Below are 27469 nucleotides of genomic sequence, written 5' to 3'. Positions count from 1 at the left end.
ATGTCCTTTGCAGAGACATGGATGAAGCTGGAAACCATCATTCTCAGCAAACTAACACAGGAACAGAAAATCAAACATCACATATTCTCACTCAAAAGTGAGAGTTGAACAATGAGAACACATGGACACAGGGAGGGGAACATCACACACCGGGGCCTGTTGTGGGGTTGGGGGCTAGGGGAGGGATAGCATTAGGAGAAATACCTAATGTAGATGAAGGGTTGATGGGTGCAGCAAACCACCATAACATGTATATACCTATGTAACAAACCTACACGTTCTGCACATGTATCCCAGAACTTAAAGTATAAAAAAACATTGTGGTACATATACACCATAGAATAGTACACAACCATAAAAAAGAATGAAATCATGTCCTTTGCAGTGACATGGATGCAGCTGGAGGCCATGATCTTAAGTGAATTAACTCAGGAATGGAAAACCAAATACTGCATGTTCTAGTAGGAGCTAAACATTGGGTATTCATAGACATAAAGATGGCAACAATAGAAACTGGGGGCTACTAGAGGAGGGAAGTGGGGGAAAGGGTTGAAAAACTAACTATTGAGTACTATGCTCAGTACCTGGGTGATGAGATCAGTCATAGCCCAAACCTCAGCATCATGCAATATACCCAGGTAACAAACCTGCCCATGTACTCCTAAATCTAAAATAAAAAGTTCAAATTATTTTTTTAATCACAAAAAAACTACAAATAGCAAATACCAAAATATGTAACAGATGTATAAGTGCTCCTTGGGATAAATATATGATAGACAATTAACTGTCATCATATCCCCGTCTCTGTTTCCACTCATTTCTATAGTGTACTCCTGTGGCTCACTAGTAATATAACCACAGTGGTAACACAAATTCCAGGTTCAAAGGTAACCTAAGAAAATCTGCTTTCTTACTTCTTGAATATTCCTTATAAAAAGAACAATAAGCAATGTAAAATAAATTTTTTAGAAAGACAGAAGACAAAGATGTTTGGATGGCTAGGAAAGAGAACAGATAAACAGACTATATCAAGCAAATACACACCAGTCCATCTCAGGCCTACATAGTACCCATGGTGGAATAAGAATGTTAAATAAGATTAGGTCAGGTTAGTAGACAAAGAAAAGGGAGAAGATTTTATGAGGTCTTCAAATATCCATATAATGTATTAAATCTGTAAAACTAAAGTCTTTATTGTGATTTGTAACTAATTTGAGATTAAAATAAAACATAATTCATATTTGATATTCTTGATATCCAATAAATTATGGTAATTCTGAAGTTGGAAATGCTGCTGGAAAATGACAGCAATACACTTGCTTGATGCAAGATGGCCACAAAACTTTAATTTGTAAAAAAATGAATGTTTAACAGTATAATTAAATGTATAGCAGTATAATTCTGAAGTTTAAGTAGCAATAACTATATCTGGAACCCATGCCAAGTCGTCAGGGCAGGGGTGCTTAAAGAGAAAATAATAAAGGAAAATAATGAGAAAACTGAAATAATAAATAGTTTCTATTCACCTGCTAAACATACCAGATTACCACTAGAGAATATCTGAAAAGTGGCACTCGGATCCTATTCAGCCCACATGTTATTGACTCATATGGTGTTTTAATTAGTTAACAACTTTTTTTTTTTTTTGAGACAGAGTCTTGCTCTGTTGCCCAGGCTGGCATGATCTCAGCTCACTGCAACCTCTACCTCCTGGGTTCATGCAATTCTCCTGTCTCAGCCTCTTGAGTAGCTGGAACTACAGCCATGCACCACCATGCCTGGCTAATTATTGTATTTTTAGTAGAGATGGGGTTTCGCCATGTTGGCCAAGCTGGTCTCGAACTCCTGACCTCAGGTGATCCGCCCGCCTTGGTGTCCCAAAGTGCTGGGATTATAGGCGTGAGCCACCGTGCCCAGCCAGTTACCAACATTTAAAATTTGGGAGATTTCACATATATAATCTGTATTTTGAACTTATCTTTAAAATTCCAAAAACTGGACTCAGGTTCTGATATGGCAACAATTAGCTGGAGCCATTAGCAGCTTACCACATTAGACAGACCATGCACTCTCCAGCTCACCGTAGTTCCCAGGACTTACAAATTGAAGCCCGTTGTTACTTGACATTTGACACTTTTGTCTTACATTTAGGTATAGTTAAGAGGAAAGTAAAATGTTTCTTATACCAATACCTCTAATAAAAGCAAAAAAAAAATTATAAACTACATTTTGGAAGAAAATAATACAAAGTTCATCTATACAAACAAAGATTGTGATTTAAGCCATAGCCATACATTTTACTAATTTACATTATTTAGTTGGCCCTATAGGCATTTGTTTTTTTCCAAATCAATTTTATGAAGTATAATTTACATAAAATAAACTGCCCCTGTTTTATTTTTACTGTACTCACAAATATGGTTTATTAAGGGAAAGGACGCATATTAGAATGAGCCAAAAAAAGAGATGTTTATGATGGAATGTAGGAGGGCTCCAAATGTGAAGATTTCCTTGTCCCCAGGATGCACTACTCTTTTGTCATTGATACATCACAATATACACAAATGTTGCCAGTCCAGGAAGACTGCACCTATTTTAACTGTACAGTTTGATGAATTTTGACAAGTATATGCCTGTGAAACTGCCACTACAATTAAGATACAGAGTATTTCTATCATAAAAACGTTTCTTTATGCCCCTTTGCAGTCATTCTCCTGACATCCCATCTCTCCTCCTCACTAACCTACCCCCCTGGTCCTTGACAACCACTGGTATACTTTCTGTCACTATGTATTATATGTTTCCCCTATCCTAGAATTTCACTTGTGGAATGAAATAGTATAAGTTCTTTTGTGTTTGCCTTCTTCCACTGAGCATAACATTTCTGAGGTTCATTCATGATGTTGTGTATCACTAGTTCATTTCTGTTTATTGTTAAGAAATTTTTCATTGTATGGATATACCACAGTTTGTTTATCAATTCCCCTGGGCTTTTCCCCCAGTTTTTTTATTATTGTGAATAAAAGTTATAAATATTTTTGTGCAAGTCTTTTTGTGGAAACATGTTATTTCTCTCTTTAAATTTTTTTATTTTTTTTTAATTAATTAGAGATGGGGGTCTCAATCTCTTGGCTTCAAGCGATCCTCCCATCTGGTCCGCCCAAAGTACTGGGATTACAGGTGTGAGCCACCGTGCCAGGCCACACATTATCATTTCTCTTGAGTGAATATCTAGGAGTCAAATTGCTGAGTCTTATGTGTATGTTTACTTTTATAAGAAACCACTAAATTGCTACCCAAAGTAATTTCACCATTGCACATTTTCACCAGCAATGTGTGAGAGATCCAGTTATCCCATATCCTTGCTAACACTTGGTACTGGCAGTGTTTTAAATTTTAATCATTCTAATGAATGTGTTGTGGTTATTTCATTGTGGTTTTAATTATATTTCCCTGCTGACTAATGATGTTGGGCATCTTATTCATGTTCATTGGCCATTTGTATATAATTTAAACAAAAAATACAGGCACATCTCATTTTATTGTACTTCACTTTATTGTGCTTCACAGATAATTGTGTTTTTTACAAATGGAAGTTTTGTGGCAATCTTGCATCAAGCAATTCTTTTGCAGCCATTTTCCAACAGCATTTCCAACTTTAGAATTATCATAATTTATTAGCTATCAAAAATATAAAATGAATGTTTTATTTTAACCTCAAGTTAGTTATATATCACAATAAAGACTTTACATAATTTTATAGATTTAATACATTATATGGATATTTGAAGAACATGTGCTCACTTTGTGTCTCTGTCACATTTGTAATTATCACAATAGTAAAGATTTTTTTCTTATTATATCTGTTATAGTTATCTGTGATCAATTACCTTGATTTTAATTTTGTAATTGTTTTGGGGTGCCATAGACTCTGCCCATATAAAAAAGTGAATTGAATTAATAAATGTGTGTGTTCTGACTGCTCCACTAACCAGCTGTTCCCTCATCTCTCTCCCTTTCCTTGGCCCACTCTGTCTGTCGAGACACAACAATACTAAAATCAGGCCAATTAATAATCCTACAGTGGCCTGTAAGTCTTCAAGTGAAAGGAAGAGTTGTACAACTCTCACTTTAAATCAAAGGCTAGAAATTATTAAGTGAGAAAGGCATGCTGAGAGCCAACCTAGGCCAAAAGCTAGGTCTCTTGCTTTTGGCCAGTTGCCAAGTTGTGAATGCAAACGAAAAATTCCTGAAGGAAATTAAAAGTGCTACTTTAGTGAATACACAAATGATAAGAAAGTTAAATAGCCTTGTTGCTAATATGGAAAGGGTTTGAGTGGTGTAGATAGATCAAACCAGCCACAATATTCCCTTAAGCCAAAGCCCAGTACAATGCAAAGCTCTAAGTCCCTTTGATTCTATGAAGGCTGAGAAAGGTAAGGAGCTACAGAAGTTGGAAGCTAACAGAGATTGGTTCATGAAGTTTAGGGAAAAAAGTCATCTCCGTAACATAAAAGTACAAGGTGAAGCAACAAGTGTGAATGTAGAAGCTGCAGCAAGTTATCCTGAAGATCTGGCCAAGATTATTGATGAAGATGGCCACACTAAACAACAGATATTCAATGTAGATGAAACAGCATTCTATTTGAAGAAAGTGTTATCTAGGACTTTTATAGCTAGAGGGGAGCAGTCAATGTCTGGCTTCAAAGCTTCAAAGGACAGGCTGACCCTCCTATTAGGGGCTAATGCAGCTGTTGACTGTACGTTGATGCCAAAGTTCATTTACCATTCTGAAAATCCTAAGGCCCCTAAGAATTATGATAAATCTACACTTTCTGTGCTCTATAAATGGAACAACAAAGCCGGAATGATAGCACATCTGTTTACAGCATGGCTTACAAAATTTTAAGGCCACTGTTGAGACCTACTACTCAGAAAAAAAGATTCCTTTCAAAATATTACTGCTCATTGACAGTGTACCTGGTCATTCAAGAGCTCTGATGGAGATATACAAGAAGATTAATTTTGTTTTCATGTCTGCTAACACAACATCCATTCTTCAGCCCATGGATCAAGGAGTCATTTCTACTTTCTAGTGTTATTATTTAAGAAATACATTTCATAAGGCCAGAGCTGCCATAGATAGTCATTCCTCTGATGGATCTAGTCAAAGTCAATTGAAATACTTTTGGGAAAGGATTTACCATTCTAGATGCCATTAAGAACATTCCTTATTCTTGGGAGGAGGCCAAAATATCAACATTAGCAAGATTGAAAAAGTTGATTTGAACCTTCATGGATGATTTTGAAGGGTTCAAGACTTTAGCAGTGCAAGTACATAACTACAGATGTGGTGGAAGTGGCAAGAAAACTAGAATTAGAAGTGGAGCCTGAAGGTGTGGTTGAATTGCTGCAATCTCATGCCAAAACTTGAACAAATGAGGAGTTTTTTCTTATGGATGGGCAAAGAAAATGGTTTCTTGAGATAGAATCTACCCCTGCTGGAGATTCTGTGAACATTGTTTTAATGACAACAAAGGATTTGAAATATTCCATAAACATAGTTGATAAAGTGGTGGCAGCATCAGAGAAGACTGACTCCAGTGGTTTTTTTTTTTTTTTTTTGAGACCAAGTCTCACTCTGTCACCAAGCTGGAGTGCAGCGGCACGATCTTGGCTCAACTGCACCCTCCGCCTCCAGGGTTCAAGCGATTCTCCTGCCTCAGCCTCCTGAGTAGCTGGGACTACAGGCACGCACCACCATGCCCAGCTAACTTGTATTTGTAGTAGAGACAGGTTTCACCATTTTGGCCAGGATGGTCTTGATCTCTTGACCTCGTGATCCGCCTGCCTTGGCCTTCCCAAAGTGCTGGGATTACAGGCGTGAGCCACGCTCCCAGCCTTGACTCCAATTTTGAAAGAAGTTCTACTCTGGGTAAATGCTGTCAAACAGCACATGCTACAGAAAAATCTTTTGTGAAAAGAAAAGTCAGTCAGTGTGGCAAACTTCATTGTTGTCTTAGTTCAAAAAATTTCCACAGCCACACCAACCTTTAGCAACCACCACTCTGACAGTCAGCAGCTGTCAACATTGAGACAAGACCCCCTAGTCGGGTCCAGTGGCTTACACCTGTAATTCCAGCACTTTGGGAGTCCAGTGTGGGAGGATTATGTGAGCCCAAGAGTTCAAGATCAGCCTGGGCAACATAGCAAAACTTTGTCTCTCCTAAAAATAAAAATAAAAGCCTGGCATGGTGGTATGCACCTGTAGTCTCAGCTACTTGGGAGGATGGTGGGAGGATTGCTTGGGCCCAGGAGTTGGAGGATGCAGTGAGCTATGATTGTGGCACTGCATTCCAGCCTGGGGTACAGAGGAAGACCATGTCTCAAAAAAAAAAAAAAAAAAGACACCCCCACCTTAGCAAAAAGTTTATGACTTGCTAAAGGCTCAGATGATCATTAGCATTTTTTGGCAATAAAGTATTTCAAAATTAAAGTATGTACTTGTTTGTTTAGACATAATGCTATTGTACACAATACACTGCAGTATAACGTAAACATAACTTTTATATGTACTGGGAAATCAAAACATTTGTGTGACTCACCTTAACATATTTACTTTATTGTGATGGTCCAGAACTGAACCCACAATATCTCTGAGGTATTCCTGTAACAGCTTTATCAAGATACATTTCACATACCATACAACTGACTCATTTAAAGTAAACCATTCCATGGTTTTTAATATAAGCCCAGAGTTGTGCAATCATCACCACAAACTATTTTAGAAAACTTGTACCATCCCCCAAAGAAATCCTGTACCCATTAGTGGTCACTCCCCATTTTACTCAGCTCTGGAACCACTGTTCTCTCTCTATAGATTTGCCTTTTCTGGACATTTTATATAAATGGAATCATACAATATGTGGCCTTTCGTGACACTTCTTTCACTTAGCAGGTTTTCAAGATTCATCTATTTTGTAGAATATGCATATCTTATGTGAACTATGGTTCAAGTCTTTTGCCAAATTTTTAATTGGGTTCCTTTTTAAATATAGAGTTATAAGAGTTCTTTATATATTTTGGATACAGTCCTTTGTCAGTTATATGTATTGCAAGTATTTTTTTCCATTGTGGCTTGCCTGGTAGGTAAGTGTTTGACCCATGGAGTAACTGTTACCTCCAAGGGTATGATTCATAAGCCTATCAGCAAAAGGGCTTTACTGGAATGTCTTCTTTGCTTGGTAAACTAGCTCCTATAGTAAGAAAAAGGGTGCGAAATTTTGATCCTTTTTAAAAATTTATTTTATTCAGACCAAAAATTGATTTTCAAAGCAGTAAACAAAGTACTTGTAAAGATCAAATTACATTAATAAGAAACCACAACTAAAAGTTATTCAAATACCTAATAGAACACTCATTTAAGTGTGGAAGTTACTTGTGTGTTTTTTATTTTCTGTTTTCAGCATGTCTAGAACATAAAAGTCATTCTTCACCTATTGCACTTATTGATGAAAAATCTACAAATGTTCATTTATCACTTCCACAAAAGAGTCCATCTCTGGCAAAAGAAGTACCAGATCTATGTTTTTCTGATGACTATTTCTCTGATAAAAGAGCAGCAAAAGAAGAAAAACCAAAGAATGACCAAGAATCAGTAAACAGAATAATCCCAAAGAAAGAAAATAACGATCACTTTGAACTTGACTGTACAGGACCATCTATTAAATCACCTTCCTCTTCAATAATTAAAAAAGCATCTTTTGAACATGGTAAAAAACAAGAGAATGATTTGGACCCTTTGAGCGACTTTATTATGCTGCGAAATAAATATAAGACTTGTACCTCAAAGACTGAAGTCACAAACAGTGATGAAAAACATGGTAGGTAATTTAATAATATTTTGCCATAGATATGATAGGCTCAAGGACTAAGTACATAATTTATTATAGAAGGCAAGGAGATAAAGTTCTTCTAGATAAAATTATGTTATTTTTTGTAGTCAAGGAAAATGTTGTCAATTCTTGATACTTCTTGTATACAGATAGATATGGATATATAGGCATGATTTAGATATAGATACATATGTTTCAAAAAGTCTAAAAATGCATTTGAATTTATAACAAAAGCCACTATTTGTAAAACTTGCTTTCTACAGCATGGCCTTACAAATTCATAGTATCTCTAAATTTTGTTGGTCAATTCTGCCATTCTTTTTTCTGTTTTAGCTGTCAGTCCTGTCTCAGTATTTTAAATTATATTTTTATGTGTACTTGAAAGAAAACTTTCTCTGTCTACTTAATTGTTTCTTTCTAACATTACCTAAAAGTTTCTGTTTGAGTTGTAACTGTCTTATATTCACTGCTTACAGCCATATCAAAGGTAATATAATGTGTCATATCATTTTACTTCTCATGAAAATAAAATAGGCATTCCAGAATAAGTTTGACATAGGTTACCCTGATGAAATAAATACAACAATATTTATTTTTTTATTGGCTGCTATTTATTCCTAAAATCCAGTACACATTGATGCAACCTAATGACTAGGGACATTGGAAACTTTCAATATTTATATATTGTTACATTCAGAAACACCAGAAATATTTTCTAATGATCAGTTTGTTTGATAAATCCTATTCTTTCTTTCTTCATAAGGTTAATAATATTATCATAAATACAGGTATCTTTATGCTTTATAAAGCACTTTTACATCTATTGTCATATTTGATCTGTTTAGAAACATTGTTGAGGAATCAAAGTAGGTAGTATTACCGCATTTCAGTTAAAGAGTACAAAAATATTTATGTGACTTAGAGACAGTTAGGTCTTACTGCCTCATATACTATTAATAGACACAAGATCTTCAGTTCTTAATGTCATGATGGTTATATTTATTTTTCCAAAAGATGTGACAGCCTTTTATAAATCTGCTTAAAGTAATATTACTGGGGCTGGGCATGGTGGCTCACACCTCTAATCCCAGAACTTTGGAAGGCCAAGGCAGGAGGATTGTTTGAGGCCAAGGGTTTGAGACCAGCCTGAGCAACATAATGAGACCCCATCTCTAAAATTAGCCAAGTGTGGTGGCACACACATGTGATCTCAGCTACTCAGGAGGCTGAGGTGGGCAGATGCCTTAGCCCGGGAGTTTGAGGTTATGGTGAGCTGTCATTTTTAAAAAAGCAATATTACTGTGTCAATCAGAGCATTTTTCATGGTAAAAATGCAGAATAATATTTAAAGATTTCAGAATTTTGTGATATTTCCTATTTCTACATATTCAATTTACTTTTTATGTAATAGTTTGGCCACCTTATAACTTACCTTACCAGATGACAATTCTGTATGTGACTGAGCTATTTCTAACCAATATTTGGACCATAATTGAAGCATCGCTTCTGCATAAAAATAAGCAAAATATAAATAATTATTTTATAAATGTGACACAAAAATAAGAATTTTTCAAAGATTTGTTATTCTCAGATTTGTTCATGTTTTCTGATTCTATTTATATTTGGTGCAAAAAAGGAATCTACCCCAAAATTAACACTAACATCTTCTGGTTGCCATAGTGGTAATAATGGCTTATGATAGGGTATATTATCAACAGAAAGTGAGGGAAAGCAGCAAGAAAGGAGGAAAATGTAAAAAAGAATAAAAATAGGAAAGATCACAAAATTCTGAAATCTTTAAGTATTATTTTATCTTTTCTTATTTAAAAAATTAGCCATTCATTTACTAAACAATTAAAAAACCATTAATGTTATGAGGGAAGGCTTCTGTACTCCTGACGTTTCCTCAATTAAGTGTTAAGTTCCTGGCCTCTTTGGCTTTTTATACATCTCTCCAGAGGGGATGGAAAGAATGATCTGAATTGTAAAGTCAAAATAATAAATTGGACATAAGCTGTGGGAATGGTTGCCCAGGAAGAACAGGAATTCTCCTTGGTTTTTCTATGTCATGGCTCTTTTCTGGGCAGTTCCCCTGACCTCCCCCGCCCTCCCTGGACCCAATGGGGTATCCTATCCCAGTCCAGCATACCCTAGGACTGGGTGGGTAATTCTGTCTAATTCTGGTGTTTAGTTAGCAAGCTCATTTGACTCTCAAACTAAATTCTGTTCCCCAACGTAGCCTTTAATAGATCATACCAATGCACTCCAGCCTGGGTGACAGAGGGAGACCCTGTCTTAATATTTTGGTGTATATTTTACTTTTTGTCTTATTTTACAGTTAATTCAGAGGCAAGAAATACTATAAATTCTTAGACCCCCTCAAAAATTTTAATAATATTGTTTGATTGTATCTATTCTAATTATTTATGGTTAATTGAAAGTATTACTTGAAAATAGCAGGTTAATCTAGTTTAGAATATAGTCCATTATATTTTTAACCATGTATGTAAATTTGGTAATGTGTTTCTGGAATTATTTTGTGATCATATTACTGATGGATAATACTACTATATGGTTAGAATAACTAGATTTTTATGTGTGTCTGTATCTATGTGTAAATCCTCTATAATACTTAGGAAAGAAGAAATCCTCTGTAATACCTAGGACAGAAAGAAAACTAACATTTATTAGATACTTTGTGCCTGGCACTAAATTACATATTAGAGATAAATATGATGCTGTTGCTGACCTTGAGAAGCTCACAGTATAATAGAGTAGGTCAGATATGCAGATAGATCATTTCAATTCAATGTGGCAAGTACCAGTAAAGAAGTCTTCACAGAGTGCTAAAGAAACAAAAGGAGGAGCCCTTTGCTGGCCTGGAAGTAGAGTGGGCAGTTACATATGACTTTTTATAGAAGATGCCTGAGACCTGCAGGGTGCAGCAGTAAGACTAGGCCCAGGTCAGGCATGGTAGCTCAGGCCTGTAATCCCAGCACTTTGGGTAGGCAGATCCCTTGAGCCCAGGAGTTTGAGACCAACCTGGACAACACAGAAGAGACCTTATCTCTACCAAAATAATAATAATAATAAATTAAAAAAATAAATTAGCCCAGGATGGTGGTGCATGCCTGTGCTGCCAGCTACTTGGAGGCTGAGGTGGGAGGATGGCTTGAGCCCAAGAGGTCAAGGCTGCAGTGAGCCCTGATCATACCAATGCATTCAGCCTGGGTGACAGAGGGAGACCCTGTCTTAAGAAAAGAAAAAGAATTGGCCTGGTTAAAAAAAGATGGAAATAGGGAAGGTTTGGGGCAGAGGAGAGGGTAGTAGTAGAAGAAAGGGCATGTGGAAAGTCACAGAGAAATTAAGTAGAACGGTACATACCTTCTGTGTCAGAAACTGTACTTGGTGTTTAAAGCAGATATATTTATCCACATTTTACATATGAGGAAACTGAGTCAGAACTGAGCTCAAAATACTGATCTGATACCAAAGTTTTTTCCATTTTTACCATTCATCTTCCTACCTAGCAGTGTTAAGTCTGTTGATCTGAATAGTTGTTCACTTTAATACTGATATGTTTCAATGAAGAAATTTAACTACTGATCATATTTTAGAAAAAAAATAAGGTAAAACAACATTAAGTTTCTCTTGAACAACACAAATTTATATTTTTTATTGGAATTTCAAGATAAAGAAGCATGTTCTTTGACACTTCAAGAAGAAAGTCCTATTGTTCATATTAATAAAACCCTGGAGGAAATAAATCAGGAAAGGGGAACAGATAATGTCATTGAAATTCAAGCATCGGGTATGTTATATGCTTTTAAAATGCATTCGGATTTGCTTAGTTTCAAAGCCCTTTCCTAGATAGCTAGGACATACCTCATTTTCCATGTCATTTTCTTCACTTGTTTCAGGTATTTCTTCATTCCACTCCTACTTTCAAGTTATATCCCGACCTGGAATGCCCTGTTCACTACCCCTGCCTCTCCCCATTGCCCTACCCAAGCTACTCAGTGTTATTTCTTCTTTCATTTAAACTACTGCTGCTTCCCTATATCAATCTGAGAACAACTGTACCTCCTTGGACTCTTCTGCCTAGGCTGGAAAATGAACTGCTAATCATGCTCTCTCTGTTCTCTTACCTGCTATCAGAGTGATGTAAATAAGTTACTGTTGATTCCTATATTGATTTTTTTGTTATGCTATAAAGAAGAGTATTCTTTGACTCCTAAAGAACAGCCTGCTTAAGAACATCAGATTCATTATTAAAATCAATAAGGAAATATGACCCAGGTTCTCAAGTATCTTTTCATTCTTTTGGTCTCTAGATGATTATGCAAATCTTTAAATAATGTTATTCTAGTGATAACTGGAAAAAATTTTTCATTGTTTGGCTTAAGATTGTATGCTAACCGTGGAGAATGGCAAAGAAAAAAATGCAGTTCTCTTTATATGGATCTTTATATTTGCCATGTCAAGTCAATTATGGAATAAATCCTCTCTAATAAATAATATAGGCCAGGCGCAGTGGCTCATGCCTGTAATTCCAGCACTTTGGGAGGCCGAGGTGGGCGGATCATGAGGTCAAGCCATCGAGACCATCCTGGACAATATGATGAAACCCCATCGCTACTAAAAATACAAAAATTAGCTGGGCATAGTGGTGCGTGCCTATAGTCCCAGCTACTCAGGAGGCTGAGGCAGGAGAATAGCTTGAATCCGGGAGGCGGAGGTTGCAGTGAGCCGAGATGGTGCCACTACACTCCAGCCTGGTGACAGAGCAAGACTCTGTCTCAATGAATAAATAAATAAAATAGCCATAAAATTATATAATTCCATGTTTGTTTTTATTAGTTTATTTAGAATAAATATCTTAAAATAAGTTTTTATAGTCTCATTATTTTTAACTCAGAAAATAATTCAGATAGAAGTTCAGATTTCCACGAAATAACATTTAATTGGTTTATCAAAACAAGCATACCATCTTTATTAAAACATGCCATTAATGCTTTTATTTTTGCAGATAGCCAGTGCCAAGCATTTTGCCTCCTCGAAGCAGCAGCTTCTCCTATCTTAAAAAACCTTGTATCCTTCTGTATTCTCCCAACTGCTAATTGGAAATTTGCCACTGTTATTTTTGACCAAACAAGGTTTCTCTTAAAGGAACAAGAAAAAGTAGTAAGTGATGCTGTTCACCAAGGTGAGTGCAAATAAAAGTCACGTTATTTAAAAAGATATGTTTAGAAATTATTGTATCAAATTAGTAAAAATTGGGTATAGAAGATTCAGAAATTAGTTATAGATGATGGCATGACTGTAATTCAGCTTATGATACAAACCCAGAATCAACAAAGCAATACTGGAGGATCAGCTAAGTAGAGAAAAAGGTAAGAAATATCACCTGGCATTACTTCTCAGTGAAGCTCCTAATTGACATATATTACTTGACAGATTGCTATTGCAGAAACTAAATTAACTTTATTATTGTCAGCATATGAACCACTCAGTCTCCTCCCAAAAAAGGAGGTCAAAAACTAGATTAATTAAAGTCAATCCTAGACTTTTTATTTCTGCCAAGATGGAGTAACAGGGACTAGATTTACCCTCCTACCAGAAATAACAACAAAAAAAGACAAAGACAAAATACATTAAACCAGTTTTTAAGACCTTGGACATCAGGCAATGAAGAACAGTGGTTTCTGAGAGAAAGAAAATGAGCGAAATAAGCCCTACCATTACCCTAGCTAACTGCCTTGAAAGAATTGCCAGGCCATGGTGGAGGGAGAGTTACCTGAGGCAGAGCCTGGTAGACAATTTAAGTTGAGGAAACAGGAGGTAAGAGTCCAGGGAGGCCAAGACAGATAAGAGTTCAAAATAGAATGTTAGAGAGCAGAGAGCTTCGCACAGAGAGTATAGAATTGTGCAGAGCCTCTCCCTCGAGTATTCAGCAAATGATCGATCAAAGAATATATGTGAGGTGGCCAGGCACAGTGACTCATGCTTGTAATCCCAGCACTTTGGGAGGCCGAGGCGGGCAGATCATCTGAGGTCAGGAGTTGGAGACCAGCCTGGCCAACATGTGAAACCCCATCTCTACTAAGAATACAATAATTAGCCTGGTGCGTTGGCGGGCATCTGTAATCCTGGCTACTTGGGGGGCTGAGGCAGGAGAATCACTTGAACCTGGGAGGCAGAGGTTGCAGTGAGCTGAGATCACACCACTGCATTCCAGCCTGGGTGACAGAGTGAGACTCCATCTCAAAAACAAAAACAAAACAAAAACAAACAAACAAAGAATATATGTGAGAAGACTACCTGGAGTTGGAGAAACAAACCATCTGAAAGGACTAGAGGGACTACTATGCTGCATTCACACAGGGCAGGAATAATGGCTATTCCTACCAGCTAGACTAGAAAAACTCGTAATTCATAGGGGATTAAGGAGAGTACTCAGAAAAATCTTGCCTCAGTAGTGGGGGATAATTATCCCTAGCCTTAGCACTGCTCTGAACCTGCCTAACAAATCACAAAGCAACACCCCAAGGATCAAACTGTCTCCAAGGAACTTAGCTGCATCCCATTATAAAGCACAGGAGGATTGATATGAATACAAGAATACCCAACAAGGTAACAGTCACAATGTCTGGCATCCAATAAGATCATGAAGTATACAAAGAGGCAGGAAAGTACAATCCATAATGAGAATAATAAAACAAACCCAGAATCAACAAAGACATTAGAATGACCAGAAAAGGACACTGAAACTTCTTATTACTGTTTTCTGTATGTTTGCAAAGTTGGAGATATTTAAAAAGACCTAGATCAAACTTCTAGAGACTAAACTACAATGCATGAGATGAAAAATATAGTGGATGCGATTAATGGCAGATTAAATATTGCAGAAGAAAAAATTAGTTAACTTGAAAGCACAGCAATAGAAACAATCACTGCAAAAACTGTAAAGCATGAAAGAATGAAAAAGAAATAAAAGAAAAGAGCATCAGTGGGCTGTGGAACAACTTAAAGTAGCCTAACATACTGTAATTAGCATTCTCAAAAGAGAAAAGAGAGTAAATGGAAAAAATATTTGAAGAAATAATGACTGAAATCTTTCTAAACTTAATGAAAACTACAAACCCACAGATGCAAAAATCTCAATGAATACTTAGTACAAGAGACACAAAGAAGGTCCACATAATCAAATTACTCAAAGCCAATAATAAAAAGAGAACTGTAGGAGGAGCCAGAGGAACAAAAAAGACGTGCCACATGCAGGAAACAAAGATAAGGGTAACATGAGATTTTTTGACATAAATAATATAAATGAAAAGACAATGAGTAACATTTTGAAAATTCTGAAAGCAAAAAACATCAACCTAGTTTTCTGTATTAGACAAAATGAGGACTTCTGTTGGAGCTCTTTCTGTCCACATGGTGATAATCACTTCTGGGCCTTGGGCTGCTTTAGTCTAAGCCAGTAAATACCAGAAGCGGAAAAAATAGGAAACTCACCACTTGTTTGGTGGCATTTTGAAATCTGAGCTCCTTCCCCAGTCCACTTGCTAGCATTTACCTTTTAGAGTTTTCAGATAGCTGTTTCATGTATTCTGTTTTGTGTTTATAGTTGTATTCAATGGAAGAGACAGGGTGGAGTGTACTTACTCCATCTTACCTGGAATCTACTTAATTTATTTTTAAAGTCTGTTTTCTAAATTCATTAAACTTAGATGTCCTATATATTTTTTAAAGATTAACTCTCTTTTACAAATGAAAAAAAAGTTGACTCTAATCTTCTTCCATATAGAGTGCCCAGTCTTTGAGGGGAGCAACATTTTAGTCACCAAAACCTCGAGGTCACAGTAGTATTACTGAGATAGAATACCTGATCTGAGAGGAAGGTGTTAATCCATAGTTTACTACTTGAAATACCTGAGCCACAGAAAGGCATCAAGATCAACATTTTGGGGAGCTGGCATTCTGGTAATGATTATACTGGATAGAAAAGAACAATTGTCAGCAAACTGGCCTTTATGAAAGAAGACAAGACTTACATAAAATAAAAACTCATGTCTTCTAGATAGTTTCAGTCCTGTAATTCTCAGGTTTTAAATTAGCTGAATATGGGTTGACCTTCTAAAGGCTTTGAACATCATTGAGCAGAATGATGATTATTATAAAATATACAGCAATGGTATGTATGAAGTATAATAGAGGACAAAAAAGGGACATGGTTTTGGGTATCCAATTGGAACAATATCGCATTAATCCCCAGCAAGTGAATAGTTGTTATACTTAATATTTCTTTCATTGGCCCCAGAATTGAGATAAAACTAAGCCTACAAGTAACGATTAAGTAAACCTAGATTAAAAGAAGTCAGACCATTTCCCACAACTAGTTTCCTAGTCTGTACTCCATTTTCCAAGCATTTTTACATTTCCAGTTCCCCAAATATGTTTTCTCTGCCCTATTCTCATCTCTTGCAGGTCATAATTGGCTTGTTCCCACAAGTCCTTCTAGGGGCTGAATATACTACCCATAATTGGCTTTCCTGTTGCCTTTTAATTCCCTGCTACACATTTGCCTTGATCTTCATTGAATAGATAATCAATTTGCAAACTTTTTAGCAGAATTCTTTGTTCAAATAAATATTTCATGAGATCCCAATATATGAAAAAGAAAAGTAGAGCTTCTCTGGTTAAATTGGGGCAGGGGGTCTAGAATACCATCTTCTTGGTCTCACTTTTATATGCAGAAAAATCCAATCTATCATCCAAAAAAGCTCTGGAACTAAATGGAACACAATTAGGCAATTAGCCTGTCCCTGTGAGTTTATCTCTTGTTTGAGTTATACCTTTGAATAAATATCCCTAGGTGTCTACCTCCATTTCAAGGTATTTCTTCATGTTATGATCCTCTACTTTTATCTTAATCAGTTGGCAAGTTACGAATTTATTTTTATTCTTGTTTCATAACTGGGAATTGTTGACTCTTTTTCCCAATAGGAGTAGAAATAACTGAATATTCTTTGGAAGCAACAAGGGCATGAATTCTCAGGTTAGCTGAGTTTAAATGACAGCTCTACCATTTACTCACTAACTGACCTTGGACAGTTACTTAACCTCATTAATACTATTTCCTCATTCATAAAATTTGGATCATAATAAACTTGTCTGATGGGACTATTGTTATGGATTCAATGAAATAGCCAGCTTATATACAGCCTGGCATATAGTAAGCACTCAATAATAAATGTTAGCTCCCATTGTTAGGCAGATTCTGATACATATTCTAAAACTGTAATATATAGTCTGTTTTAAAATATATTTTTCTTACTTAGGTACAATTGATGAAAGAGAAATGACTTTCAGGCATGCCGCTGTCTTACATCTTCTGGTAACAATTAGAGATGTCCTTTTAACATGCAGCTTGGACACAGCATTGGGTTGGTGGGGAATATTTTATTTCCTCTTTTCTTCCTATTAAATATTTCATCTGAAATAACTTACTTTTCTGAAAAAGATACACCTTATAAGAAATGATGTAGCTTTCTTTTCTATTATACTAAGCATTATATACATTTTGACATAATTCTAATGAAATACATACATTTTATTCTGCTTGTATTCATTAAAAGAAATTGTCCTTAACACTATCATCACCTAGAAAAATAGATTTAGGATTCTCTAATCTAGCAGATTTGATTGTCTAATCATTATCATGCATGACTTTTTAATGTGAGATTTGACATTTTGCCATAAACATTTTGGGTCCTTGTTGCATGTTTGTGGCTTTGAGTCTTTGCTATGTAAAATATAACTATAAGGAGTAAGATCTTTTGCAATTTCTTTTTTAGTCATGTCTATATTAGTATATGAATTACTTGGGTAATAAAATCAAACTATTTTGAGCATATTGGAAATTTCTGAGATTTTGGAATTTTTTATAACCTATCAAAATTAAAATGTCTGTCTTACTACATTACTGCTTTATGCCCCTTATTGCAAGATTATTTAGACTTTTTTTTTTTTTTGAGACAGAGTTTTGCTTTGTTGCCCAGGTAGGTGTGCAGAGGTGTGATCTCACTGCAACCTGCAACCTCTGCCTCCTGGGTTCATGCCATTCTCCTGCCTCAGCCCCCCAAGAAGCTGGAATTACAGGCACCTACCACCATGCCTGGCTAATTTTGTATTTTTAGTAGAGACAGCGTTTCATCACGTTGGCCAGGCTGCTCTCGAACTCCTGACCTCAGGTGATCCACCCGCCTTGGCCTCCCAAGGGGCTGGGATTATAAGCTTGAGCCACCACGCCCGGCCTAGCCTTGTTTAATAATGGTGTGTTTACGGAATTATGTTTTATAATTTAGAATTCCTAGAACCTATTTCAAACATAAAGTAAAAATAAATTTCCTCTGATCTAAGACCCAGACATTTTCTCTTATTTATGATCCAGACATAAATGTTATTTTTCTAATCCAAAGTTTTGGTAAATATTGAGCAGCAGTGAATCATCAATGTACTCCCTCTAAAGCAGTGGGACCTCAGATATTCTAGATTCTGAAATTCTGTTTTAATATCATGAGTAATAACCAGTCTCACTGTTTGTAGAGCTAGCAATCTATTATAGAAGCTGAGAAGCACAATGAAGTCAGGTGACTAAATAAAAGAGCATGTGACACTACACGCTTATGCTTGTTTAGGTACTGTAAAGTAGGATTCTTAGCCCCCAGTCCTTACTTGTCTGAGGATGGAGATAAGACAACCCGGTCCAGTATCAACACTCAAGTGGTTTAATTGAAGAAGAAAAGAAGAGCACCATGTTGGGCTTTCTAAAGGTAGCTGTAGTTTAGTAATAATACTTGGTCAAGTGCATAATCTAGCCAAGTATGGTGTGCTCAATACTTACCAAAGCCTTGGATTAAATAAATAATATTTATGAGCTGGGTGCCATGGCTCACGCCTGTAATCCCAGCACTTTGGGAGGCTGAGGTGGGTGGATCACCTGAGGTCAGGAGTTCAAAACCAGCCTGGCCAACATGGTGAAACCCTGCCTCTACTAAAAATACAAAAATTAGCCTGGCGTGGTGGTGTGCACCTGTAGTCCCAGCTACTCAGGAGGCTGAGGCAGAAGGATCACTTGAAACCACGAGGCGCAGGCTGCAGTGAGCCAAGATTGCACCATTGCACTCCAGCCTGGGCAAGAAGAGTGAAACTCCGTCTCAAAAAAAAAAAAAAAGAAAAAGAAAGAAAGAAATAATATTTATGGAGGTTGGCTTAAACAATATTTATCTTTAAGTAGTGTAGTCTATAATTTACCCTAGTTAAGTGAGACCACTGAGAGCTTTATACTTGGACTGAATTCTTTCTGTTCCTATAAGAAATGCATTTACTAAATCATACTTTGGCATTACTATTTATCTACCTTAAGGAATACCATAAAAGTAAGATTCTTGTTGGAAAACTAACTTCTTAATCTCCAGGTATCCAGCCATATGAATAATCTAGTTGCTTTGGACATTTTTAGTAGAGGGCTTTCTCTTTCTTCTATACCTCTTGAAAGCCAAGATCAAGTTAGGTTGTCCTTCCTTCCTCTCTGTATAATGGCAGAGGAAAAAAAATCCATGGAGGTCTGGCTGCCAGAATTCTGTGTTTTCTCCTAGCTTCCAGTTTGCTCCCTCTCCCAAGCTGGCAAGGTAATGAGTTTTAGGTTCAAATAATAGAGTTTCTCTTCTGGGCTTTAACCTAGAAATAAATTCAGTGTTTATTATGCAATGTGATAGGTATTACAACAGAGATATATGGTAGTGGCACAAAGGATGGAGACTATTATTCTTAAGATGAATATGTTTTTAAAAAAATAAGTAGAAGTTTGCCAAGTAGACACAGTATAAAAGACTATTCTAGGCAGAATTAAGAGCCCAGAGGAATGTACCAGTGGAAATGTTGCCAACAGTTCCATGTGGTTCGATTGAAGAGGACAAGGTAGAAGGCAAACAGGAGCTAGGCCTGGAGAAATAAGAAAAAGCCATGGAGAGCCCTTTAAGCTACACAAAAGAATTTCAGGGATGCTACTGGATTACATTTATTTTTCAAAAGGTTAATTCTCATGGCAATATAGAGAATCAGGGGGAGGTCTGAAGATAAAGAGGCAGAAAGAACATAAGTCAGTCTCTAAGTTGCCCATCAGTCTAGCAATTTTAATATAAAAATAGAATTAATATGCACACATACATAAAACTTGTATATAGACATTAAATTTTTAAAATTTATTATTTCATTTGTTACCAAAGTTTATTATTTCATTTGTTACCCAAATAGTCATTAAACACCTGATCTATGTAAGTTACCATGCCAGGTGCTCTGGTGGTAACTCTGGTGAAATTCAGCAGGATCACATGGAGAGCTTTTTAGACATAGAAATCATTAGGACATAATCTAGATGTACTGAATATGAACGTTCAAGGATGAATTTATGTTTAAAAATGCCCTTAGTGAGCCTGAATTAGGCACTGCTGTTTTAGCAGCCATATGAATTAAATATGTATAAATACCACATGTTCTACCCTGAAAGAGCTTATAGGCTAAGTGATATACATAAATAAGCAGATATCAAGTACAAAAGTTGTACAGATAAAATACCAAGAACATTCCACTTAAGGAGCATTTCAACAGGACTTCCATGTAAATATAGATCCTGGGATTTAGGAAGAGTGCAATAGCATTCAACAAGCCAGGAGGCAGGATAGGTTATATATTCAGAGAGTGTGTTAGCATACATGAATGTATATATGCAGCTTAAAAAGAGATATGTGGTACATATTTTTAAGCTTCACTCAGTTTTAAAGTTTTTATTAGTCAATATCTGGTCAATATCTGATCAAAATCAGAAAACAATTAAAGGAAATTTTAACTGTCTCTGCTTTGACTTATTTTTCTTTCAGCCTTTTTTACCACGGAGTTTCTTAAAAAACAAATACTTACGCAATTTTTTTCTAATTTTGCTTCAATAGGATATTTGTCAAAGGCAAAGGATATCTACAATAGCATTTTAGGCCCCTATTTGGGTGACATTTGGAGACAGCTGGAGATTGTACAGTTTATTAGGGGGAAAAAGCCTGAAACCAACTACAAGATACAAGAATTGCAATGTCAGATACTAAGTTGGATGCAAAGTCAACAGCAAATTAAGGTTAAGTATTGGAATAAAGCAGGTAAAATAATCAGTTTAAGTAAGAATTGGATGTAAGATAGATTTTTGCATTAACTTTAAAATTATGAAGTAGTCTATACTACTTAGTCCCTTGACGGTTTAGTCCTTGAATAAGGTAACAGAACAGAATCAGACCCATAGAAAGGATGATTTGCATCATTATTCATGTCTCGAATTTAAAAATACTTTACCAGTGTGGGCAACATACTGAGACCTTGTCTCTATAAAAAAATTTTTAAATTAGCCAGGCATGGTTGTGTGCACCTGTAGTTCCACCTATTAGGGAGGCTGAGGTGGGAGGATCTCTTGAGCCCAGGAGGGTGAGGCTGCAGTGAGCCATGATTGTTCCACTGCACTCCGGCCTGGGCAAAAGAGCCAAACAAACTTTAATTTTTATTATGCATAGTTTTCCTATGGATTTGTTCTCCAATTGTCAGAAATTTTGTCTAGTATTTATATAAGTTCATGAACATATATATAATAATAGAACTCAATGATTTATTTTAAAATACTGAGCCAGAATCTCATATGATTCCACCAGAACAAACATTTAGTTTATGCCTTGGATTACATTCACAATTATTTGCCTACCCTACATCAAGCAAATAAAGGTTGCATTAATGAAGTTTTAACAGAAATTGCTTTTTAAAATCTTATCAAGCAGAAAAGCATTTCAAATCTTTTACACTAAAAATCCAGATATAAATTGTGGCCTTTTTCTGATTTTTCGCTCTATGCCTCCTATTTCTTAACTGCAACTTTATAGTTTCTTGGGTGAGAAATTTTACATTGAAAATAATTTGCTCTCCCACCTCTCCCCCACAAAACTGTACTGGTAAGTAGCAAAATATAGCAGCAGATCATGGGTTTTCTCCAACAAATTTAAATGTGTGAGTTGAATTTAACACTAACAGAGACAACCTATGTATTGATAGTCACATATATGGGGATACTTGAAGAATGCTAAGAATGCCCTACCCCAAAATATTTTCTTCACCGATATTTGATCTTACCAGAATATATTCCTTGTGTTTAAGTATTGACATCTTTTACAACAGAAATATTTGCTCTGTAATCTTATTGTCATTAGTTTCATAGGACCAATTAAAGTTTGTTATTTTGTCACTGTATCAAGACTATGAAAAAGAATAATCATTCACATACATATGAAATTTTTATTTTTGACTAGGTACTGATTATAATAAGAATGGACTCAGATGGTGAAAAACATTTACTCATTAAAATTCTTAACAAAATAGAAGGTAGGCAGTTTTAAATTATGCTTCATTTGATAACAAATGCTTGAACTTATAAAAGTGTATTGATCTAAACAGCTTCTAAAAGTAAGACATAATTAACATAGCATGAAATTCACCCTTTGAAAGGGTATAACTCATTGGGATCTAACCAGCTTTTAAATCAGTCTGGACTATAAATTTGCAGTATAAATATACTACAAGGTGTTTATATGTATTTGTTATTACTAATAATTGACACCGTTTATTGATTGCCTACTAGTTGCTAAATAATATTAGCTACTTGCAATTCTATGAATAGGTTTTATTAACTCAGTTTTACAAAAAAGAAACTAAAGTTCATGCTAAAGGTGATGTAGCATGCCAAATCTCACAGGTAGTTAGGGAGTCAGGATTTGAACCTAGGACTCTCGTTTTAGTATCATTCTTCAACTCTCAATTCTTCAGTTCTCTGGTCTGTTTTCCTCACTTACTACACTTTTCTACCCACTACTGCCCCTTCTGTTAACCCCTTCCACTTTGTGCTGTGGAATCCATTGCTTGTTATGCAAACTCTTCTCATTCTTAATCTCCTTTGTCTTAACTGAAGCCCAACTTTCTCCGCATGATACTACTTCCTCTCATATAAAAGCTGATAATTTTCTCTACATATATATACCTCACAGAGATGAGAAAGCCATTTCTTGCTTTCCATTATCATTTTCAAAACATTATTTCTCCACCTTTGAGGCTGTGCCATATTGCCACAGCATTCTCTACCACTCATCATCTACTAACCACCTGGTCATTTCCCATCATCCATGGACAATTGTGTACCTAGCTCATGGTATTCTTGACACTTCTAGTCCTGTCATTATTCTAGATGTCTTTAATGTTTCTAATGTGAATGATTCATTCGACACCCTGGCCTTATAGTTTCATTGGCCTCCACAACAAAAATTATATTCATCTTCAGTTCCTTGGCTATTCCATTGAACTTGTGATAATGCAGAACTGTCCTACCTCTGAACTTAAATTCTGATACACTGCTCTTTGTCTATACCTATAGCTCTTTCGTGATCCTCAACATCTTAGAGATCTATAATCCACTAGCTACTTTTTTGTTTCATCTCCTTTTCTTTCCAGACTCAGTGATTTGACCCATCACTTTAATCAGTCTTATGCTTCTATTGTACTTTTCATTTAATCCTCAATCCTGAATGAATCAATTCACTTAATTTCTCTATTCCTACACCTGAGATGCTGAGCACTATTGGAGAGAATCACATAGCCATATAGATTGGTAGTACTACAAACTCATGCCCTCTAAATTTACCTGGGCTCTTAAGACGTCTTAACAATCTTTTTATATATTCTTAGTTCCACTCCTATTTTCCAAATGACTATACCAAAAACCCCTACTATATTACCAATCCTTTCATTTTTTTGGAAGGGAATTGTGCCTTCTAATTTTCATTAATCATTTAAGTATCCTCCTCAGTTTCCTTCCCTACAATTGTTGTAGAAAAACCGGGCTCTTGTCACATGACCAGAAAAGATTAGGCTCGCAGACACTTTGAAGGGTGAGGAGCAGAATTTATTGGGTGAAAAAGAAAAAACTCAGCAAAGCGAGAGGGGCTCCTGTTAATAGACCCCCATCTCACAGATTGAATCCCAGGTTACCACACAGGAAGAGGACAGGACAGGATCCTGCCTCCTGCAAACTGCAGGAACTTCCCAAGGCCTCATCCTGTCTTCCCAGTGCGCAGGTGAGCATTATTCAGAAAGAATCAGTCAAGAAAGGTTGGGCTTCATCCAGGACCTGCAGTCTGGTTTTTCAGCCTTCAGGCTGTTTTAGGCTTGAAGGAGGGGTTTCGCCGGGGGACCATTGGCTGCCTCCTGTCTCTATCACCATTTACAGACTTACCTGCATTTCTCTCTGTTCTTTATCCTTTCCTCTTTTCTCTATAGAAATGAACCTCCGTTTGAAGACCAATCTTTCACTTGTGCTTTGGATACCATCTCCTGCAGTCTCAAGGACTTTGTTCCATCAGCTACTTCCTAGCCCAACCTTTCTCTCTAATGACTCTTTTCCTTAATGTTCAAGCCTTTCAGTCTTAAAAATAAAATAAAATACCACTGTCAACCTGTGTCACCCTTTGGTTACCATTTCTCTTCCGTCTATAAGCTGCATCTTTTGCCATCTTCATCTCCTAAAATAGTTCTTTACTCTTACCTTACCAAACTATGATGCTGTTTCATATCTCTATGCCTTTATACCTCCTGTTCCTGCTGTAAGAATATTCTTCCCCCTTTGTTAGGAAGCTAACTCCTACATATTTTTAAAAAATTAATTAAAACATTTGTTCAGGAAGGCTTGATATCCATGCTTTTCCTCTGTGCTCTCAGCCCATTATGTGCATACTTCTAAGGCACCACCTCCCACCCTAGGCTGTAAGGGTGTTATCACCCTTAGAAATGATCCTCTTATCTGTTTTCCTCACTAAAATGTCTGCTTTTGGGGGGTTCAGATCATACCCTAATTTGTATTCCTAGCACTCAGGAAAATGCCCAAAACATAGAAGGCACTCAATAAAAGTTTATTGAACAAATGAATGTGCCAATTAGTGCCCCTCTATATACCTAGTACACACTAAAACTAGTGAAAAAGACTGAACTGAAATATACAAATATAGCCACATAGATCTGCTCATCAGTGCAGGAAGTAAAGTTAACTAATATTTTAAATTATGGTAATGTGAGAATGGAAAGGTCTCTCAAGCAGAGTCTTATAAGGTGCTATTTCTTGACGAAGTTGTCATATATCCAGAGTCCATATTTGTAAACTTGGATCTTATTATTTCATTCAGTTTTCCAATCCTGGGAAGATGATTTGTATCCACTAAATTCATAAGATCCTTACTAGTACCAAAATGTTAGAGCAATAGTTAACAATTATGGGGCTGAGACTACCACAGTTGTCTGTAATCAGGGTAATTGGAAACATTTTTTTAAAAAATCAGGAAAGTGCTGAGCAATGTTTGCACTATAAAAGAAAGGGACTTGGATAACCAAAGGAATGTTTTTGTGAAGAACCTGAGGAAATATGCCTGCTCCACAGAGAAGAATATTTAAACCTACTCAGTGCGACACCTTCTCCTTTGATGTTACTGAAGATACACTGACAGATTTTTTTTTAGTTTTAGTTTTTGTGGGAACATAGTAGGTGTATAAATTTATGGGGCACATGAGATGTTTTGATACAGGCATGCAATGTGAAATAAGCCCATTATGGAGAATGGGGTATCCGTCCCCTCAAGCATTTATCCTTTGAGTTACAGACAACTCAGTTACACTCTTTATTTTAAAATGTGCAATTAAGTTATTACCGACTATAGTCACCCTTATTGACAGATTATTACTCTGTATCTGTATCACATATCTAGGTTTCATGCTGAATACTCCTGTCTCTTTTGGTATTCAGGATTATGTAATCACTGAGCTTGTTATCTTCATTTCAACAAGGTCTACTGACACAAAAATTTTGAATCTATAAACTGGAAGATGTTTTTACTCTTTTTCAGGATGGCAATTATCCTCAGTTTCTGGAAGCGAGGCCTTTTTTTTCTGCCTAGTGTTAGAAAGTAGTTCTGTCTTCTGTGTGTTTGTAAGATCTAGTACTGCACTTACCAAGTAATTAATCTGCTTTGGGATCATAGCTAATACAATCATTTAAGCAGATTAGGTTTGTTTGTTTTTTGTTTTTTGTTTTGTTTTTTTTTTTTTGAGTTTCACTCTTGTTGCCCAGGCTGGAGTGCAATGGCGTGATCTCGGCTCACTGCAACCTCCACCTCCCAGGTTTAAGCCATTCTCCTGCCTTACCCTCCCAAGTAGCTGGAATTACAGGCCTGGGCCACTATGCCCAGCTAATTTTGTATTTTTTTAGTAGAGACAGGGCTTCACCATGTTGGCCAGGCTGGTCTCGAACTCCTGACCTCAGGTGATCCACCCGCTTCGGCCACTCAAAGTGCTGGGATTACAGGCGTGAGCCACTGCACCCGGCCAGATTAGGTTTTAAATAGAAGAATCACCTTAGGAATTATAAAAGAGAAATATTACTCACTTCTTATCACTACCAGAACTATTGTCATGTCAAGTAAAGTTACATGAAATTATTAACCATTACTGTCATTATTATTATATCACACCTTTGTCAACTCTGTGGTTGAAAAAATAACACTAATAGAGTATATATAATTTATTTGAACTAGAATTAGCTATTCTTGAATCAATTATGTCTACCAAAAATAAATTGTGTGGATGGGTACAGAATATTTTGAAATTTATTATATTTTGTTTAAACATTAGTAAAATAAGAAATTTAAAGTATCAGAAGCAAGAGTGAATCTAAGAAACAGTTCCCAATAAGTCTTCTGCTTCTAAATACTCAGTAGAAAGAGAATAAAGGCATTCCTATTACATTGAAATACAGTCTCTTATTTAGTTATGTACTTAAATTTTTGGCTAGAGAACAAAGATAAAAATCTACTATGATATTTAGCAAAATAAAATTAACTGCAGAGGATTGGTGAGTGTTCAATTTGCTTACTTTAAAATTAAGTTTTTGGGGGTGCAGTGGCTCATGCCTATAATCCCAGCACTTTGGGAGGCTGAGGCGGGGGTTCACTTGAGATCAGGAGTTTAAGACAAGCCTGACCAACATGGTGAAACCCTGTCTCTACTAAAAATACAAAAATTGGCTTTGCATGGTGGCAGGCACTTGTCATCCCAGCTACTTGGGAGGCTGAGGCAGGAGAATTCTTTCAACCCAGGAGGCGGGAGTTGCAGTGAGCCAAGATGGCACCACTGAACTCCAGCCTGGGCGACAGAGCAAGACTCTGTCTCAAAAAAAAAAAAAAAAAAAAAAAATTAAAAATTAACAAAAATAATTTTTTCATCAATTTTATTATTTTATGTAATAAATTTAGAATTTCCATGCTGTATGTATACACACAAGAGAAATATTCGTTATGGTTCAAACTTTCTGATATGCTAAACTTAGAAAAATAATCTAGCAAATTGTATTTTAAGCAGTTTTGTTATTCACAGATTTTTAATTCATTTTT

General features: G+C 36.2%; 1 protein-coding gene across 4 annotated transcripts in view; it reads left to right on the top strand.

Moving 5' to 3' along the window:
• The window catches only part of SHOC1 (shortage in chiasmata 1), a 103195-nt gene that overhangs the window by 56224 nt on the left and 19502 nt on the right, over positions 1 to 27469 (top strand). For 3 of the 4 annotated variants that reach the window (XM_032761274.2, XM_058445933.1, XM_058445934.1), the window contains 6 exons: positions 7467 to 7883; positions 11587 to 11706; positions 12925 to 13101; positions 17240 to 17344; positions 20909 to 21087; positions 22298 to 22370. In XM_032761274.2, the coding sequence (XP_032617165.1) occupies positions 7467 to 7883; positions 11587 to 11706; positions 12925 to 13101; positions 17240 to 17344; positions 20909 to 21087; positions 22298 to 22370 (1071 nt within the window). The remainder of the gene's footprint in view (positions 1 to 7466; positions 7884 to 11586; positions 11707 to 12924; positions 13102 to 17239; positions 17345 to 20908; positions 21088 to 22297; positions 22371 to 27469) is intronic. The other variant, XM_058445935.1, reaches the window with a different exon arrangement.

This window comes from Hylobates moloch, unplaced genomic scaffold, assembly GCF_009828535.3.
Source record: "Hylobates moloch isolate HMO894 unplaced genomic scaffold, HMol_V3 SCAFFOLD_10, whole genome shotgun sequence".
Classification (NCBI taxonomy): domain Eukaryota; kingdom Metazoa; phylum Chordata; class Mammalia; order Primates; family Hylobatidae; genus Hylobates; species Hylobates moloch.
The sequence above is the reverse complement of the archived record's forward strand: the minus strand, read 5'-3'. Positions and strand labels throughout refer to the sequence as shown.